Source organism: Solanum pennellii, chromosome 1 (assembly GCF_001406875.1).
Source record: "Solanum pennellii chromosome 1, SPENNV200".
In the NCBI taxonomy this organism is placed as follows: Eukaryota; Viridiplantae; Streptophyta; class Magnoliopsida; order Solanales; family Solanaceae; genus Solanum; species Solanum pennellii.
This window is the reverse complement of record NC_028637.1, coordinates 96,407,909-96,426,446: the sequence shown is the minus strand read 5'-3', so window position 1 is coordinate 96,426,446 and position 18,538 is coordinate 96,407,909. Positions and strand designations below refer to the sequence as shown.

The following is an 18,538-nucleotide window of genomic DNA, read 5'->3' as shown; positions in this document are numbered from 1 at the left end:
ACTTATAAACAAAATTGATTGACGGTTCAGTGGTAAGGAATAGACCATGTGGAAATTCTTCCCATGCTAGAGTTATGGATTCAAACTCCGTTAAAAGAAGCATATTTTGCAATATTTTTTCCGTCTATCCTAAAATTCAAAACCTCGAAACTCCTAATCTTGACTTCGCCTCTCCATTACGTTATATATTCTCTACAACAAATTTTGCTTTTTGCTATTAAAATTAAAGTATTACGTTATATAGTCTCTATAACAACAATTTGCTTTTTGCTATAACAATCAAAGTATTGAAATTCAGACAAATAACGTCGTCATAAAGAAAGATATTATATTTGTAATGGTAAAAATAGAGTTTTAAGAAGAAAAAAAAATAGTTAGATGAGATAAGTGTCACGTAACGTGAGGTACTTGACTATAAATTTGTTGTTGGCAAGTCGTTCACCCAACACTTAACTATCTTTACATGATCACACTCTCATGTTCCATTTATAGTTTAACTAGTACTATTCCATAACTTATATTAAAAAAAAATTAAAATTTCCATAACTAAAACTATGGGAATCTATACATTATTTTTAATTTTTGTCTTTCTTTAAACTTGCTCAACTAATTTCATTCAATGCTTCAATTTAAAGTCCACCTCTTTTCTCTGCACAAATTAGTTGGGAAGAAAGCTTTTTTTTTTTCTTCTATAGTGTGGTATTTCACTTATTGTCCTTTTGCTATGCATTTATTGTATCCAAAAAAAATTAGATGGTGAAATTCAAGAAACAGTCTGTCATTTAGTTATTGCTACTCAATTCTACTACAACTACTATAATTAATTCCCTTTTTTTTCCTATAAATTCACTTCATTTTATATCTTTTTTTCTACTACTCCATACCAAAAAATAATCATCATATGGATATTGCTATAGCGTTGTTGCTGTTTAGTTTCATAACATGTTATCTGCTATGGTTCACTTACATTTCGAGATCGTTAAAGGGTCCACGTGTTTGGCCCTTATTGGGTAGTTTACCGGGTTTGATCGAAAACTCGGAACGTATGCATGAGTGGATAGTAGATAATCTCCGCGCGTGTGGTGGCACGTACCAAACATGCATATGCGCGATACCGTTTCTGGCCAGGAAACAGGGGCTCGTGACGGTCACGTGCGACCCGAAGAATTTGGAGCATATATTGAAGACCCGATTCGAGAATTACCCGAAAGGTCCGACGTGGCAAGCTGTTTTTCATGAGCTGCTTGGGCAAGGGATTTTTAATTCTGACGGTGACACGTGGCTTTTTCAAAGGAAAACGGCTGCGCTCGAGTTTACGACTCGAACGCTACGCCAAGCTATGGCCCGATGGGTTAATCGGGCCATACAGCTTAGGTTTTGTCCTATTCTTAAAACGGCTCAGGTTGAAGGGAAGCCGGTTGATTTGCAAGATCTATTGCTTCGGCTTACTTTTGATAATATTTGCGGCTTGGCTTTTGGCAAGGACCCGCAAACGTTGGCTCCCGGCTTGCCCGATAATACGTTTGCATCGGCTTTTGATCGAGCCACGGAGGCGTCGTTGCAGCGGTTTATTTTGCCTGAAGTTGTGTGGAAGCTGAAGAAATGGCTTGGGCTTGGAATGGAAGTCAGCTTGAACCGAAGCCTTGTACAGCTGGACAAATACATGTCTGACATCATCAATACACGTAAGCTTGAGTTGATGAGTCAGCAAAAAGATGGAAATCCACATGATGACTTGTTATCAAGGTTTATGAAGAAAAAAGAATCATACACGGATAAGTTTTTGCAACACGTGGCACTTAATTTCATCCTAGCTGGACGTGACACGTCATCGGTCGCGTTGAGTTGGTTTTTCTGGTTGGTCATTCAAAATCCAGTAGTTGAACAAAAAATCTTACACGAAATATCCACGGTCTTGGTTGAGACACGTGGCAGTGACACGTCATCATGGCTCGAGGAGCCGTTAGCGTTCGAGGAGGTTGATCGGCTAACCTACTTGAAAGCTGCATTGTCGGAAACTCTCCGGCTCTATCCGTCGGTGCCTGAGGACTCGAAGCACGTGGTGGTCGACGACGTGTTGCCGGACGGGACATTTGTACCCGCGGGTTCGTCGATAACATATTCTATATACTCAGCCGGAAGAATGAAGAGCACATGGGGAGAAGATTGTTTAGAATTCAAGCCAGAAAGATGGTTAGCCCTAGACGGTAAAAAGTTTGTTATGCACGAACAATATAAGTTTGTGGCATTTAATGCTGGTCCAAGGATATGTCTAGGTAAAGACTTGGCATACTTGCAAATGAAGTCGGTGGCGGCTGCAGTACTTCTCCGCCACCGACTCACAGTGGCTCCAGGCCACAAGGTGGAGCAAAAAATGTCATTAACGCTTTTTATGAAAGACGGACTTAAAGTGAATCTTCGTCCGAGAGACCTCACACCATTCGTGAATAGTGTAAAAGAGATGCAATTAATCCAAATATAGAATGGGGACAAAGATGAATGTTAATAATTATGGAGAGAGAGAGGTAAGGGGGTGGTTGAGGTGGATTAAAGAATGGTGTTGGAAAATATTGATTGCAAGCTAAGTATAGTTGAATTGGTTGAGGTTAATTATGGTGGTTGAATTCTCACATGAAGCATGGTATTGGTATGCATGATATTAAGGTACATTATCACATTCATTGTGGGAGAAACTTTTTTTTTTTTTTTTTAATTTATTTGTGGAACAGCTGGAAATGATTTTGAGGTTGAAGGACATTTCTCAATAATTTTTTATTTTATTTTGTTTTTACTAGTAATAAGTTGTACAAGTACGCTAAGAACTTTTTTTTTTTTTACTTTATAGTAATTATTATTCTATTGTCCTAAAAGCTGACCCCCTTTATTTGTTTTATTTTACTTTGGTTGGTTGTTTACCTTCAATTCTTTGTATTTTCTACTTTCTTTTTCACTCTTTTTTGGTATGTGAATTCTTTTGTATCTTGTTAAGATTTTTGAATTATGGTGTTTCTTTTTTCTATTAGGAAGATCTTACTGAATTGCTTAATTCAATTTTTTTTTCTTTGTCAAAATTATATGACATTTGCAAACAGAATTTGAAGGTAAAATTCGTTCAAAATTTTCTGAAGTATTGAGAGGCGATAAAATTAAGGTTTGCTACGTTACTCTTATTTAATAAAGGTAAATTGTTTTTTTTCCCCTCTGAAATATTATGTATACTTCTTTAATGTTAATAGTAGGGGTATTCACGGGTTAGTTTGGGTTGGTCATTTGTCTAAATTAATATCAAATTAATTTAATTTAAAATTATCAAAACCAAATTAAATATACTATACATTTATCGGTTTGGTTAATTTCGATTTTGGTTTGAATTAATTTGGTTATTCGGTTATTAACCATACATAAAAATAAAAGAAACAATTCATTCAAAACGTGAAAAAAGTGACAACAATCTATTCGAACGAAAAAATAATTGGAATGAATGTCATTACAAAACTTTCAATTATGAATTTATCGAATAAAACTTCAAAATTCACTACTTTAGCACTAGAAAAAAGCGACAATGACATTTTCAGTCCCACAAAGAATTTCGATAGACACTCAATACATGAAACTAATACGAAAAATGTTCTCACTTCTCACCTTGGACATTTTTCTCATTAAGTAAATTATAAATAAATTTTGATGAAATATATATAAAAATTTTAAAATTGTTTATGAATATAAATATTATGTATGTATAATAATAAAATTTATGCATATAACTTGTTGGTTCGGTTCGGTTATTTCTTAAGTTTTTTTCGAACAAAACCATAACCAAACCAAATACTATTGGTTGTTGACGATCTAAAAACAAACCAATTCAAAATCTAAACTAAATCAATTTTGGTTTGATTTTTCAATTTGGATCGGTTTTTATCCAAACCATAAACACCCCTAGGTAATAGGATATAAATAGAAACAAAATTATCATTTTTTTGAGATAAAGCTATATTTAAAATGGGATGGATGGATCATGGAGTATATCACAATGAAGTATCTCTTAGTGATTTTCCTAATACATTCAACTCTATTTCTTTTGACGGACTTGCAAAACATAAATTCAACTCTATTTCTTTCCAGGAACTAGCAAAATCCTTCTTATTGTGTGCACGTATGTGAAAGTAATTCAAAGTCTTTATATGAAAATTGTGTACTATCCTATCTCAAGTTCCGTAAAATTTTTTGTGTTCACAATCAGCATCCTGAGACGTATTAAACATGGACGGTGACACCATAATAACGCGATGCATGTCTAGCTAACAGTGTAGAGGTTGATGGAAATTACTCTGGCTAAAGAAATGTCTCCAGGCTTCTATGGAAAATTCATGCCAGTAAACATACTAACATTTACATGGTCAAATTACCCATTAACGAAGCATGTTTCAAAGTTTTTATGCTAGTAGAGAGCACCTTTAACGAGAAACTTCCCATAGGCAAACTCTTGTTCTCTTGACTATATTTTATGATCGTTTGCACTTTCACTGGGCAACAAAGATTATCTACTCGAGGATCCTCTCTCCGGTTGAGAAGAAATTCCAGACTAATGTGCCTATGATGTATAATACAACAGCAACCTTAAATACATCATCCCAAGAACCTGCGCAAGGAGAATAGAGGAATACGATTGAATAAATTAACTCAAACCCGACATTCTAATCCAGGACCACCAAGCTGAAAAGAAAATATACAACATAAATACCTTTCTGTAGTATGTATCCGGTTGCAGCTGTACCAAAGACGCCAGCTAGCACACCAGCAGTATTAGATAATCCTAACAACACTCCCTGCGGGAGAGGAAAGTATACAAAAGTTTCAAACATCTAAATTTAGAAAACAAGCTATGAAATGTCTTGTTTGTATAAGAAAGTTAAGAGCTTTTCTTTTTCATTATGCCATGTATAACAAGTAGAAGTACTTACAGCATAACGTGGTCCAATGTCTTGGTGATTAGAGTAGAGGCCAGATTGAGAGAAGGCATCCGATCCCTGCAAACAGATCAAATTATTATTTAAATCAACACACTTGCAAGAATCTCCCAAAAGTATATCATTCCATTATCCATGGCACCGACCTGACTGCACGCCATGCACAGCACTGCAAACGCAGGAGTCTTCACATGGCTTAATTGCGTAAGGAAAAAAGCAGGGCCCAGAAAACCAATCGATTGCATAATCTGCAAATTTATTAAGGAGTTGTTATTTATTAGAACAAAATAAATACAAATAATCCCTCATCATTAGATGGTTAAACTAAAATGCTATACACTGTATACGGAAGTTCTATCAAGTGCTTGCCTTACGAACTGATGTTATAGAGAATCCTTTGCTCACAAGTGTATCGGCAATCCAACCACCTAAATTTGCAAATACGGCCATGGTCAGCCATGGCAATACACAGAATAGTCCAGATTCGGTGAGGTTGAACTTCAAAACCTGAAGAAATAAGAGCATTGGAAAGTAAATAGCTTGTACAGTGAGATTTATTCTAAATATGGTAGCATCTTCTTAATAATCGATGAGCATTGAGTCATTTCAGGTAATTTAACCTGAACCCACAGAATACAGAAAAATAATGACAAGAGCCACTAGAGCTAGTAATGTAAGCACTTCTAAAGGTATGCAAAAACAAACCAATATCCAAATTCAAGTTGTAGAATGAGTAACTGCAATTTTTTACTTCAGACTCAGCATCATAATAACAAATTCTAGAGTCTCAAAGATTCTGAAGATCTAACAGGTTCATGAATGAAAGCAAGCCCTATATTTCATGATGCCATGTCAATATTGATATTACAATGCCAGAAAATGGACTCGAATAAAGAAATTAGAGCAGAACGGATTAGCCTCCAGGAAACAATGCATGAATCTACTAAAATCCCCACTTGGACCAAGACAAAGTTTAAAGTTATTCATACTCCATTTTCCATGGTGATGAATATGCCAAGAGAAGAAATTATTCCAAGAAGGATGTATCAGATACCTGACTATAGTATGTAGGCATCCATGTCAGTAGAATAAATGTTCCCCAATTATGACAGAAATGTGAGATAATGAGGGCCCAGACAGGTGCCTTTGATAAAATTAGTTTCCATGGGATGTTAGTGACAGGTTCCTTAGAGACACTTCCATCCAAGATCAGCCTCTTTTCCTGCTCACTAAGCTCTGGATCATCTTTCGGAGTGCTATATGCCTGGAAAGCAAAATAGTCAATGTATAACAAAATGAGTTAGACTGGTAGGACTCAGATATGATGGCATAGAAAAACTAAACCATACAAAACTGGACTCCAAGAGGTCACCCTTTTCACTAGAACCAACAATTACTGTAGCTAAAACTATATCACGAGGTGATGTTTCAACCATGAAAAATCATGGAAAGAAAATAACAACCAGACATTTTTGAGCCATTGACATGAAACTTATGCACCTAAGTTTTAGGTCTAAGCAATGATCTTAGAAGCTGAAAACTAATAACTGTGTTGCATCTTTAGGACTTCATAACTAGCAGCACAAAGGTTCATTTTATCTTAAGCCAACTTGATGAAAGCAATGAAAGTGGGGAAATAAAGAGAAGTCGTGAAAAATTTGGAAGACTAAAAAAATAACAGAAGTCGAAATACAGAAAAAGCAGACAAACTCACCTTGGTCAACCAGAGTGCAAACCAGATGCTTCCAAGGGAACCAAAGGAATAAAATACAGATGGCCATCCGAATTTTTGGATCAAAATAGGAGAGAAAGCTAATCCTGTAACAGAACCAAGATACATTCCACTATACACTAGAGCAAGAGATCTGCTTCTTTCTGAGACAGGAATCCACTTTGAGAGCATATTATTCATGGCAGGCATTGCGACACCCTGACAAGAACTTACACAGTCAGAACAAAGACTATGCATGTGATGACTGATTCAACTCCTCACCAACTACAGTACTGGTACAAAAGAATCAGAGTGTGCGGTGAGGCCCCACAATGGATCCATGAGTTTATGAGATGTACCTACTGAAATCTACTATGTTTAGTATAGCTAAGCATGAAACAATTGGTTTGTCTTTCAATGTCCATAACAAGAATAGCTTCAGGTTACACACAAAATGAAGACACTTACAATGTTTGGAAAATCATCTGTCTGAGATTTTGGAAGAAACAGGGAAAAAGCATATAGAGACTAACCTCCCCAATACCCATTAAGGCACGCACAACAAGTAAGAACGGCAGTCCAAGTCTGGCAGCAAAAGGAGTCAAAACCGTTGCAATCGACCACCAGACAACTCCGAAGCCAAGCACTACCTTCCCACCAAGTTTATCTGCCCATATTCCTCCAACAATCTGCATAAAGAACATGTCAAATGAAAGTAAGATAATGGTTTATCGAGCACATGAGAATAGCATACCAAAAATCAAATTCATTCTCCTACGTGTTTGTCCCTATTCAATCGCTACATAAAGTAGAGTTCTAAGGTCAGCTTAGAACTTAATGATAGATAAAACCTTAGGTTGAGATATGGCAAGAGTACATGAAAACCACATCCATCATGCAATAGATTGATCAAATATTAGTACTGAAACTGGAAAGAGTTCATGGACTAGAAGAGACCAAGACAATGTTAAAATGAAGAAAACCTGAGTGAGAAGATAGCCCCAGAAGAAGGATGACTGGATGAGACCAACCGTAGCACTGTTCCAGTTAAATTCCTTTGACATTGGAAGAATTGCAATGCTCATGTTTACCTAAAAGCAAAAAGTGAAACCCGAATTAGGACAGTATTAAATGATCACACATGGTCTTGTATCAAATAACATCAAACAGATAAATAGAAAAAGTACGGAAGGAGGAAACTCATTTTTATTCAGCTAATTTTAAGAACTTTTAGAGTTTTAGAGACTTAATCTATAATAAAAAGCTTGAAGGCAGGGTATCTAGAGCCTCATAATCATGTTTAACGAACAAATTTTGATGGTGATCATTGAAAATATAGGATGTGCAATAGTTAATATAATGGCCATGAATTTTTGCATGTGTTTAAGCTACTGAACCGGCTATGCTTAGATGTCTTAATTTATTTTTATTTGAAAAAGGTAAGTAAACTATATTCAAACATCCCAAATAGGCATTATAATATCCAATCTTAGGAGGGGCCATACGATCATAATGGAAAGCAAAGGATCGAAGTAAAAGTTGGATGAATTACTCACACGATCCATGTTGCATAACAAAAATGCAGCAAAACACAGCAGTACAACAATCCATCTTCTTGGAAATTGCTCCCACCATGGTTTTGCTTGCTCAACCCCTTCCACCAAAATGGCTTCAGTTGCCCCTTCCGATGACATAAGAGACCCCAATGCTCCAGTTATGTCATATCCATCAGATTTGAAGTCGGCTTGGGCTCTATTCACTGCAGCATGCTTTGCCTGCTGCTTTTGTCCATCAATGATACCAAACTTATCCAGTTTCCTTGGTTGAATCCAACTGTTACCTGAGCCGGTAGAGGAAAGATAGCATTCCCATCTTTTGGTTCTTCGCTTAGGATTGATGACATGAGACTTTCCACTAAACCGGTTAGGTTGAACGACTTCAACATAAAATGGTGATACCGATCCAAAAGATTTACCATCCAAAGGTCCAATATATTGGGGATGTGAGCTATATATGCAACCCGAGTGCGATAAGCCACTCCTTGAGCGACAGCGCTCATTGTATAACATATTCCTCTGAACATACTTCAAAGCAGCAAACCCCAATCGCTCTCCATGGTGATGTACTGTATACTGCTCTCTGCCTGTTGACATAATTCATTGATTTATTAATGAAGGCACCACAAAGATGCAAGATACTAAGAACTGAATAGATCAAGTAGATGACAAAATCAGGAAAAGGCTTCAGTGAAGTGTAAAATTTAGTTTTTGCAGCCACAAGTGCTGCCTAACATTCTGATCTTAACATTTCACTTCACTTCAGTATTCAGAGTAATCCCCAGAAACTACAAGCGAAGTGAAAAAAGAAAAAGTTAGAAGACTCTGCCCTTTACTTTTCAAAAACTACTCGCTTTATCCCGAGGTCAACTTATTGCAGCATTTTCCATAATCAACAGGAATCACAAGATTCCCTGAATTCGTAGTATCCACATATCCATATAATTGAGTCAAATCATGAGTTAATTTGCATATGTTCATTTATTGATCCCAATTTTAGAGTCAACATTCCCTTAGTTTTGTAATGTATACGAACTATTTATCAAATAATCCAGTACTTTAACAAATTTATGCTAAAGGATGGTCCTTTAGAAAGTGTGCAAGAGATTTTTATAAGCTAAGAGATCAGAGGGGTTAGACTGTGAATGTTATCTTGATAGAATAGATCTTTCCTGTTTAGTCTCATCAAAAAGTACCAAAATGATTCTACAATGATTTTTAATGAGTGAAAGAAACAAACTGTCATTGTTACACATCGTCGAGCCTTAACCAATTTAAGGGGCTGTTTGGCCATGCAATTTGAACTTCACAGCAACCTCTGCCAAATAAATGATTTAAATTCATATCCGAACACCTACTAAGTTTTATCTTAGTTAAAACAATTTTATAGAATCAGCCTCGATATAGTCGCTTAAATGAATTCCATTTCTATTACCTCTTCCACATCCAATGTATTCTTGATCTAAATTATACACCTAAATGACCAATAGTAAAATCTCTGCCACACAAAATCTACAATTATCCAATTGCCAGCAAAAGATTCCTTTAAATACCTACAGGTTAAACCAAGCATTGAGGCAAACAAGTACTCCAGCACAAAAAGCTCATACAGAAATCCAAGAAGCCAGCACAAAATCATGAATCTCGAGTACCTTTTTCTTTTTTTTACTTCCTTAACTGACTCGAACTCAAATTTCCACCAAAATTTAATATTCCTAATCACAAAAAACTACATTCACAAATTCAACAAACATGCAATCAATCAGCCACATGCATCCGCCATCCAATACTTCTTCACTAATTCTCAAAACGAACATTTGCCGTATAAGAAATTCACAACTTCCGGTAAACTAAACTAATCAGCTAAAGCTAAGCAGAAACACTTAAAGTAAGCATCCAAAGTTCAAAGCCGACAAATTATTTACCTGAACCGATGAAACCACCGAAATTCCGGTTAGAAACAACGGCGCCGATAGCCATTGTCTCCGGCGACTACGTTTTCCGGCAGCTACCAATATCTCAGGTTCACACGAACGAATTCGTTCTCCGTCAGATTCAAGCAAAAAAATCCAAAATTCTCTCTCTAAAAACTGTGCAGAGAAAGAAGATAACAAGAGGAGTGACGTTCTTCATCCAAATTTCACAATAAAATTGCTACTTATATTTTTCTGTTTTTATTTTTATTTTCTTTTCCTGTTAAAAGCGGGAAAAGTAAAAATCTCAGTGGGCTGTCGATACAACCCAAAGCAAACAGAGGGCTGAGAATATGACACGTGGCGTTTCATCCACTGCGAAGTAGTTAGAATCTCGGGAATACCCCCTTGTATGTTTAGAAGTCGATGAAAACAAGGGGAGATGTTAAGAAGGGTATTTTAGGGTTTTCAATTGAAAGCTGCGTGCTATGGCTTTTTACTGAAAAGCCCTTTATAGGTGAATCTCATTAAAAGGAATAAATTGATGTGAGATATGTACAACGTAGGTCATTTTTTATCCACTCTTCTTTTACACAAAATCAAAGTTGTTTCAACATAATATTTAAAAAATTAAAGTTATGTTTGAAAATATATTTACTTTTTTTAAAAAAAATTGTTTGTATAAAGTGAGGATAAGTTGAGTTTATAATTTGATAATCAAATCAATTAGTATAATTAGGGGTGTCTAATGAACGGGTTGGGTTGAAATTATAAATATTTATTTATCCATATTTAAATTAGTTGAAATAGAAGTGACTTGGGTCTTGACCCACCCAAGTTTACTTTGGGCTCAGATGGATTGGGCTTAAATGGGCTAAAAATGGGTTGGGTCTTGATCCGATTAATCTCAATATTTTAATATATTAATATTTAACTTTTATAATCACAATTTGAATTTCAACTCTAGAATTTCTTTTTTAAAAGTAACGAATGGATAGATAAATTCTAAAAGATGTTAAATAGATACTAATTCATACCTTAAATATACGAACATATCTTAATAAAAATGTTTTAAAATGGATTGAAATTGGAGATTGAATTGGGCTCAATTGATAATTCTCTTCAAATGGATTAAAGATTTAAATGATTGAGATTGAACTCAATTCAAATTATCTTGAGCTTAACCCTTAAAATTCTAGACGGATTGGACGAATTACCTTTATGGTCAGGTTCGTTTTTGACACCCCTAAATAGAATGATTGACAATGATCTTTTAAATCTTTTACTTTCATTATCATTAATATGATATAACGTAATAGGCAGGGCGACTCTATGTATCCTAAAAAGGGAAATTTTTCAAAATGACAATATTTTAACATTTAGGAGAGCTCATTAGCAACACTTTTAATATTTAGTAAAAATGTCAAATTTTAATTTGTTATGTATCTTATTTATATTTTTATTATTTGTTTTTATTTAAAGAATATAATTATTTAATAACAAAAGGGAGAAAATCAAGGGAGAGAATATTTCAAAAAAAAAGGTAAGGATCACTTATTTTCTCATCAGTTACATTTTCAAATAAAATTTAAGAAATATATTTGTATTCATATATTTTTTCCCTATATAGTTATTTTTTTCTTCAAAAATCTCGTATGTATTAATTTCAATATGTATTTTATTTGTATTTCTATTTATTCTAGTTTTTATTTAGAATTTGTATAATAATATATAAAATACAAAAAATTAGTATGATGAAAAAGTGAATGAAATATAAAATTGAAAAGAAATAATTGAATATTTGGTGTACTCATTTTTAAATAAAATGCATAACTAGTTGACATACCTTTAGAATAAATACAAATTAGAAAAAAATGTCAAATTCAGAAACAATGCAGCATAATTTTTTATGAATACAACTATTAACTGTAAAAATACATACTGACTAAAAACAGTATCAAAATTCAATATATACTTCCAAATTTATGAATAAAAAAATAATAAAACTATGAAATACAAAAATAAAAACTAACTGTGGTACATTGACATAACTATCACAAAAAAAAAAACAGAATACAAAATGAATTAAATATATGAAGTACAATTCCAAATCTATGGATTCAAAATACAATAAAACAATGAAATACAAAAATACATACCGACTAAAACAACAACAAAATTCAATATACACTTCCAAATCTATGAATACAAAAAACATTAAAACTATGAAATATACACAATCAAACTCATATAATGTGTTACATTGACATAACTAACACACAAAAAAAAACACAAAATACAATAAATATATGAAATACAAAAATAAATACTAACTATAGCATAATAAAAATTCCATATACACTTCCAAACGCATTGTAACATGAATTTTTTTGAATCTTGAAAATTAACAAATTAAACTAAACATGCAAGACACAGAACATGAAAAAAAAAAACTCATCTCCAACAAATTGGTCTTCTTCAACTTCATGGTTAGGAATTTGTGTGGGATTTTGCACATCGATGGATTCATGCATTTTTTCCCATCGTATATCCTCCTTAGCTTTAGAAGCGAAACCTACATTGTTGTTTAATTCTTGAGTGGAAAAAAATTAAATGATGAAAAATCGGAAGAACTTTGATTATTTTGTCCAATACCTCTAGTAACTCTCTTGAAAACGTCCATTGAAGAGAGAATTATGTAGTCTCAAACCCTAAAAAATATTTTAAGAACAACAACAAAATTAAAAAAAAAAGACTAAAATCGGTAAGTAAATAAATAAGGAATCTGAAAAATATAATACCCAAATTAATGTTAATCTTCAAATCAAATCTTGTAACGAAATTAAATGAGAATAATAGAAAATATTAATATATTGAATCGAAAATCTGTGGAATAGATTTGGAAGAATGTTAGAGAGAGAAATTGAAAAGAAGAGTAAGAAAAGAGAGAAAATATTAATAATATCAGAATAATTATTTATTTTTAAAATAATAAAATTTTTGACATGTTTACTAAATATTATTAAAGTATGGATATTATCACTAAATAAGTTGATTTTTTTGACTAGTTAACTAAATTTCCCTAAAAAATAAGGCCTTTGCCTTAAGCACCCAAATTTTGGGGGCCCAAATTTTGTCAAGAATAAATTATGTGTTAAAAATTTTATAGTAAAATTAATCATTTATGATAAAAAGTATAATTTTTTAAAAATAAATTATTTTATCCACTTTAACATCTTTTGTACTTTGTTAAAAATGAGAATTAACAGTGAAAAGTGTTATAAAGTGAATTAAAAATTCTTTTTTATTTTTTTTTAAATTTTAAATTCAAACATTACTCTAAGCATATTAAAATGAGGTATGCCAAGTCATCAACTTTTTGAGTTAAATTATAGGATTCTAACTCTTATCTTTATTTAATATTTATTATAGATGCAAAAAAAAACAGATGGAAGAAATCTATTATAGTAAAATTCGACTACTACATTAAGTTCACCTTCGGCTTTGGATGAAAGCTAATTAACTTTGTTAATGTACTTGTAAAATGTGTAAAGAACTTAATAAAAGAGGAATATGTAACTTTAGTTAAATTCATTTTAGGTTAAAAGTTTTGGGGTTTGGATATTGTGTTATAAGGTTTGGGTTAAAAGACTTGGGTTATGGGTGGGTCTTTTGGGTGGGTTTGTTTTGTTTTTAATTAGTTTAATTAGTTATTAGGGTAGCCAATAGGAAAGCGACACATCATAAATGAATTTGATATGATGTTATTATTTAGATTGTTAAAAATAAGGGTAAAATAGAGCCTAAAGATTGATGTCAAGGGCATTTTAGGCCCGAAAGGTACAAGAAGGATAATTTTATTCCAATTCGCATAGTTGAATGGTATTTTAGGCCCTTTTCCAATATGAAAATTATAAAAATTTGAATTTGGCCTAGGGGTAAAATGGTAATCTAATTTTTCATCTTTAGAGCTTCCCACTTTTAGTAATGTATGATATGATGATTACTTGTATCATTATGTTAACAATACTTATAATAATTTTCTCACTTAAAATTGTTTTTCAATGTTGAGTTGATAAAATCTTGCCTAAAACTAGTAACTGAAAAAATAACATTTAGTACTAATAATTTTTATTTTAATAGTGTAATTTTTTAATAAATACGTATATAAAGTATATTTATATTTTAATTTGGGAATTAAAATTTCACTTTAGGCCCCCGCCCCGGATAATAGGCTATAAATGAAAAGAAATATATTAAAACAACTCATTCACTCTCAAAATATAGTTTTAGCCCTTTTTTTGTGAATTCTAAATTCAACATCAACTGTTTCTTTTTGTCAGGACTTTATCCGGAGTTTCATTGTCCGGCCGGTTAGGTGCATGCACGTTCATGGACACCGAGTATTCACAATATGGTTTTTAGGCCCCATAATATATTCGATGGACATAACTCTGATATCATATTAAATTAGATATTGAACTCGCACCTCAAAACTAATTTAACAAGAAAAATTGAAAGTCCAAAATTTATAAGGAGTTTAGGATTCTCGTTCGATCCGATTAATAATTGACTCGACATGGAATCATTCTCATCATTTTAATTAGGTATAATATATAAAAATAACTCTTAACTTGACTTCAGCGGACAACTATGCCCTCCAACTTTGAGTGTGCACAAGTAGACACTTGAACTTGTATAAAATTGAACAAGTAGACACACATGTCCTACATGATATAATACACGTAGAACGTAGAGTTGCTATATAGGTTGTCATGTAGGATGAATGTGTTCATTTGTTCAATTTTATATAAGTTTAAGTGTCTATTTACGCACATCCAAAGTCAAAAGGTATAATTGCCAAATGACACCAAGTTAAGAATCATGTTTATGTATATAGCTTGTGGTTGATTCACTTCTAATTTATCCAAGAGTGAGAACTTCATTTTCTTGTCCATGAACTCCTTGTTCTAATTTGTGATCCAATTGCATGTGGGACATCCATTTTCATATGCCAGATTGTCAAAGGCCAAATTCATACCATTGGCACACAAATTCGAGCTAGACCTTAACAATCCTGGAATTTCACAAAGGATCCACTAAAAGTGCTTCATCTTTTAGGCCCAAACTAATAAAACAGTAAAGAGAAAGTTAGTCTTAGGCACAAATTTGATTCCAATTAATATTGTCTATTGAATACGAATACAAAGTAACTAATCATGTAACAAACATAGCCTCTTCTCAACAACAAGAGTTCTATAATAATGTTGACCACAAATTTTACTAACAGAATCCTCTCTCAAAGCAATTAAGCCTTTTTTTCCCCAATGAAATTGTAATTCAGGCTTTCTTGGAGTACATAGACTCCACTTTGCCATCATTTCCACCAAGCAACATATACTTATCCTTCCTTGTCAACTGAGTGCATTCAAATCCAAGAACCCCACCCAACACTTTCTGCACATGGTTAGCTACTTCAATTGAGGTTTTCCCAGCCTTACATGTCATTTCCATTGGCAATGGTTCAAGAAATGTCAATTCATAAGTTGGCCTTGGGTTCATGAAAAAGAAATATGGATCCCAAAACTTCACTCCGCGGACTGTTGTACCGAAGAACATGCTCTGCTTTGTATCCACTGCTACTGGCACGATCCTGTCGCTTAATTCTGCAAACAGAGCGCTGAACCTCAGCAGAAACGGCTCCCTACATGTAGTCCCCTCGGGGCATACAACAAGATCACCCTTCTCGAGCAATTTCTTGATCATTGCAGCATCAGCTTCACGATCACGTGTCAAGGCAATGGCTGGAATTGGGGATAAGAATCTCGAGAGCTTGCTCACGCTATATGTGACAGTGGACACTTTCCTCCCTAGCGCAATAGCAATGACGATAGGGTCAAGTGCTGAACGATGATTACACACATAGAGGTTCCCTGGGGTACCCGGTGATGGTGGAGGTGGTCGAGGGCCTTTGATCACGAGGTTGATCCCTACCATCCCATATGTATAACGAACAATACGCTCAGGGAGAGGGAGGTTGAAGTATACACGGAAAACTCCAAGAGCAAATCCAAATGGCAACCAAATGTAGGTGACTAACGCGTTGAATGGAGTTGGGCGTTGCACCAGGCGACCATCATGGAAGATCAATCTACTTTTCAAGCGATCAAGTGGTACTGGCTTTGCTGATTCGCTAGGGAGCACCATATAACCCTCCTGTTAATTGACATACATATATTAGCGAATAAACAACCATGTAGATCACCTATTGATTGGTTCGATGTTGGTACACTTGATGTAACATTATGGTCTTTAGATGCATTTATTATTCAATAAAGAAAAACCAACCACTCACTATAACAATGACTGAATAAAAAATAACATTTATTTTGAAATGGAGCGAATAGTACGAATATCTAAAGTTCATTGTGACATACAAGTGAGAGTGAAGGACCACTGTGATTCAGCTAAGAGGCAGGTAGGAGAGTAATTGGTGAGGCCCCTCCACAATTTAATTACTTTCACATGTTTGGCTCAACCACTTTATTAAATGGCCTAGTTGTTTTAATTTATTGTACAAGAGTATAGAGTTGTAAGAAAACGTATTCATTGGAGGCTTTTTTTTTTCATCTTTTCAAGAAATCAAAGATAAGGTTCCATTTTAAGAAATATTATCAGATTAATAAGACTTCTTCACGCAACCCATTTGAAAAAATAATATGACCAAGTTTGGTCACAAATTAGATATGTTGGTTAACAACATCATGCACTAATTGGAACAAATTACACTATCAAAATATAATTTGCTAAAGATAGAAATGGAAAAACTAAACGTTAAAGACTTTAAATATGGTTAGATTTTCCTCCATATACAAGAAAATAGCTCCATTAACATACATGTACGTAAGGTTCATACTAACAGAATTTCAGTATACTAATCTAAAAATGTTGCAAATATGCACATATATAAGAAGATAAAGTTATACTCCTTCATAGTAGTAGCGTAGCCATAAATAGCTTAGAGTGTCAGTTTGACATTATTCGTCAAAAAATTATATTATATATATAAAAAATTATACGAAGTATATTAGGAAAAATATTATTTTCGTACATATACATTAAATATTGAACTCTCTTAACTAAATTTCTGACTACGCCACCATTTCTAAAAGGATGAAGAATTTGGACCACTCTCCTTCCATTTATTTTACTTGACTCGAGTTGCTTTAACACTATTAAAAAAAATATTTATTATATACTAAACTAATGTTTTTAATTATACTTTAGAAATCTGACTTTGACTACAATTACTCTAGTTATTTACTAATAATAAGGCTAATATTAAAAGAAATAATAAATTTTAGTGCTAATTAGTATACTAGTAATTATACCTTGCAAATGGACATAAATTAGAACAGAGTATTGAGTTGCGATTAAAATTAGTATAGTAATTATACCTTGCAAATGGACATAAAATCATGATCCGATTCTCGATCACCCAATCCAATATCAGGCATTTCTTCTCCAAATTCCTTCAAAATTGACAATTTCTTCCATTTCCCAACCAAAATCCCAGGACTCTTCACAAATCCAGTAGCCTTTTTCGTCTTCGGATTCACCTCGATTTCTGTTCCAAGTACTTTATCACCTCCTAAAAAATCCTTCACAAAAGGCTCAACCATAATAGTCGGATTTGCAGTAACCACAACTTTCCTCTTACACTGATCGAAAACCTCGAAACTCTCCTTCCTAACATCCGTAGCGTAAAATCTCGGGAGAACAGCTCGCGAAGCGAGCTCAATGTCCCGGACTTTGAGTCCGGCGAAGGAAATGTAAATCAGCATCTGAATAGCTAATGCTTCGGATACAAATACGTACGCAATCGCGATGAGAGGGAAAGAGAGAAGGAGGATCAGTCCTCGGAAAAGGCTCCCGGCTTCAATTGCTACTAGCATGAAGTAAGGGAAAGATGAACGGGAAATCAACAGAGTTCCGTCGAGATCCGCCGCCACGGAGTGGTGGTTAACGGCGGAGGTATCACATGTCGTCACCGACGGGAAGGATTTTTTGGATTTTGGAAGTGACATTTTTGGTGAATTGCAGAGAAAAACAGAGCTTTTTGGGGGGGGGGTAAGGATATAATGGAAGAAGAGGCGAGGGAAGATCCGGTTTTAAATGAAAGCGGTTGAGTGTGAAAGTACATAAAAGTCCTTCTGAGATGGTTTTTATAGTTGGGGAATTTTTTGGAGGTAAGATGGTAAAATGACCTAAATATCCATGCTTGAATTTAATGCTAACATTAATTAAATAAATAAAAAATGGTGTTTGCTTGTTCCTTTATAATTTTTTGTGAAGATAAGGATTAAATTTATATTTGACTTTCATTCTTTA

The 18,538-nt window shown here is 33.8% G+C and overlaps 3 protein-coding genes across 3 annotated transcripts; 1 reads left to right on the top strand and 2 right to left on the bottom strand.

The window, feature by feature from the left end:
* The first annotated feature begins 856 nt into the window (after positions 1-856).
* LOC107008494 (cytochrome P450 86A22-like) lies at positions 857-2,922 on the top strand. The gene has a single exon (XM_015207556.2). It carries the CDS (start codon positions 902-904, stop codon positions 2,480-2,482), a length of 1,581 nt encoding a protein of 526 aa, XP_015063042.1. The 5' UTR covers positions 857-901; the 3' UTR covers positions 2,483-2,922.
* Positions 2,923-4,158: 1,236 nt separating this feature from the next.
* LOC107007804 (ascorbate transporter, chloroplastic) lies at positions 4,159-10,385 on the bottom strand. Its single transcript, XM_015206596.2, has 11 exons — positions 10,160-10,385; positions 8,235-8,821; positions 7,662-7,769; positions 7,212-7,367; positions 6,682-6,897; positions 6,022-6,231; positions 5,337-5,474; positions 5,114-5,215; positions 4,962-5,027; positions 4,742-4,826; positions 4,159-4,639 (listed from the first exon to the last, which is right to left on the bottom strand). The coding sequence occupies exons 1-11, from the start codon at positions 10,212-10,214 to the stop codon at positions 4,542-4,544; spliced, it is 1,821 nt and encodes a 606-aa protein (XP_015062082.1). The 5' UTR covers positions 10,215-10,385; the 3' UTR covers positions 4,159-4,541.
* A 4,917-nt stretch (positions 10,386-15,302) lies between these two features.
* On the bottom strand, positions 15,303-18,295 carry LOC107007787 (glycerol-3-phosphate 2-O-acyltransferase 4). The gene is made up of 2 exons (XM_015206559.2): positions 17,605-18,295; positions 15,303-16,363 (listed from the first exon to the last, which is right to left on the bottom strand). The coding sequence occupies exons 1-2, from the start codon at positions 18,232-18,234 to the stop codon at positions 15,488-15,490; spliced, it is 1,506 nt and encodes a 501-aa protein (XP_015062045.1). The 5' UTR covers positions 18,235-18,295; the 3' UTR covers positions 15,303-15,487.
* Between the last annotated feature and the right edge of the window lie 243 nt (positions 18,296-18,538).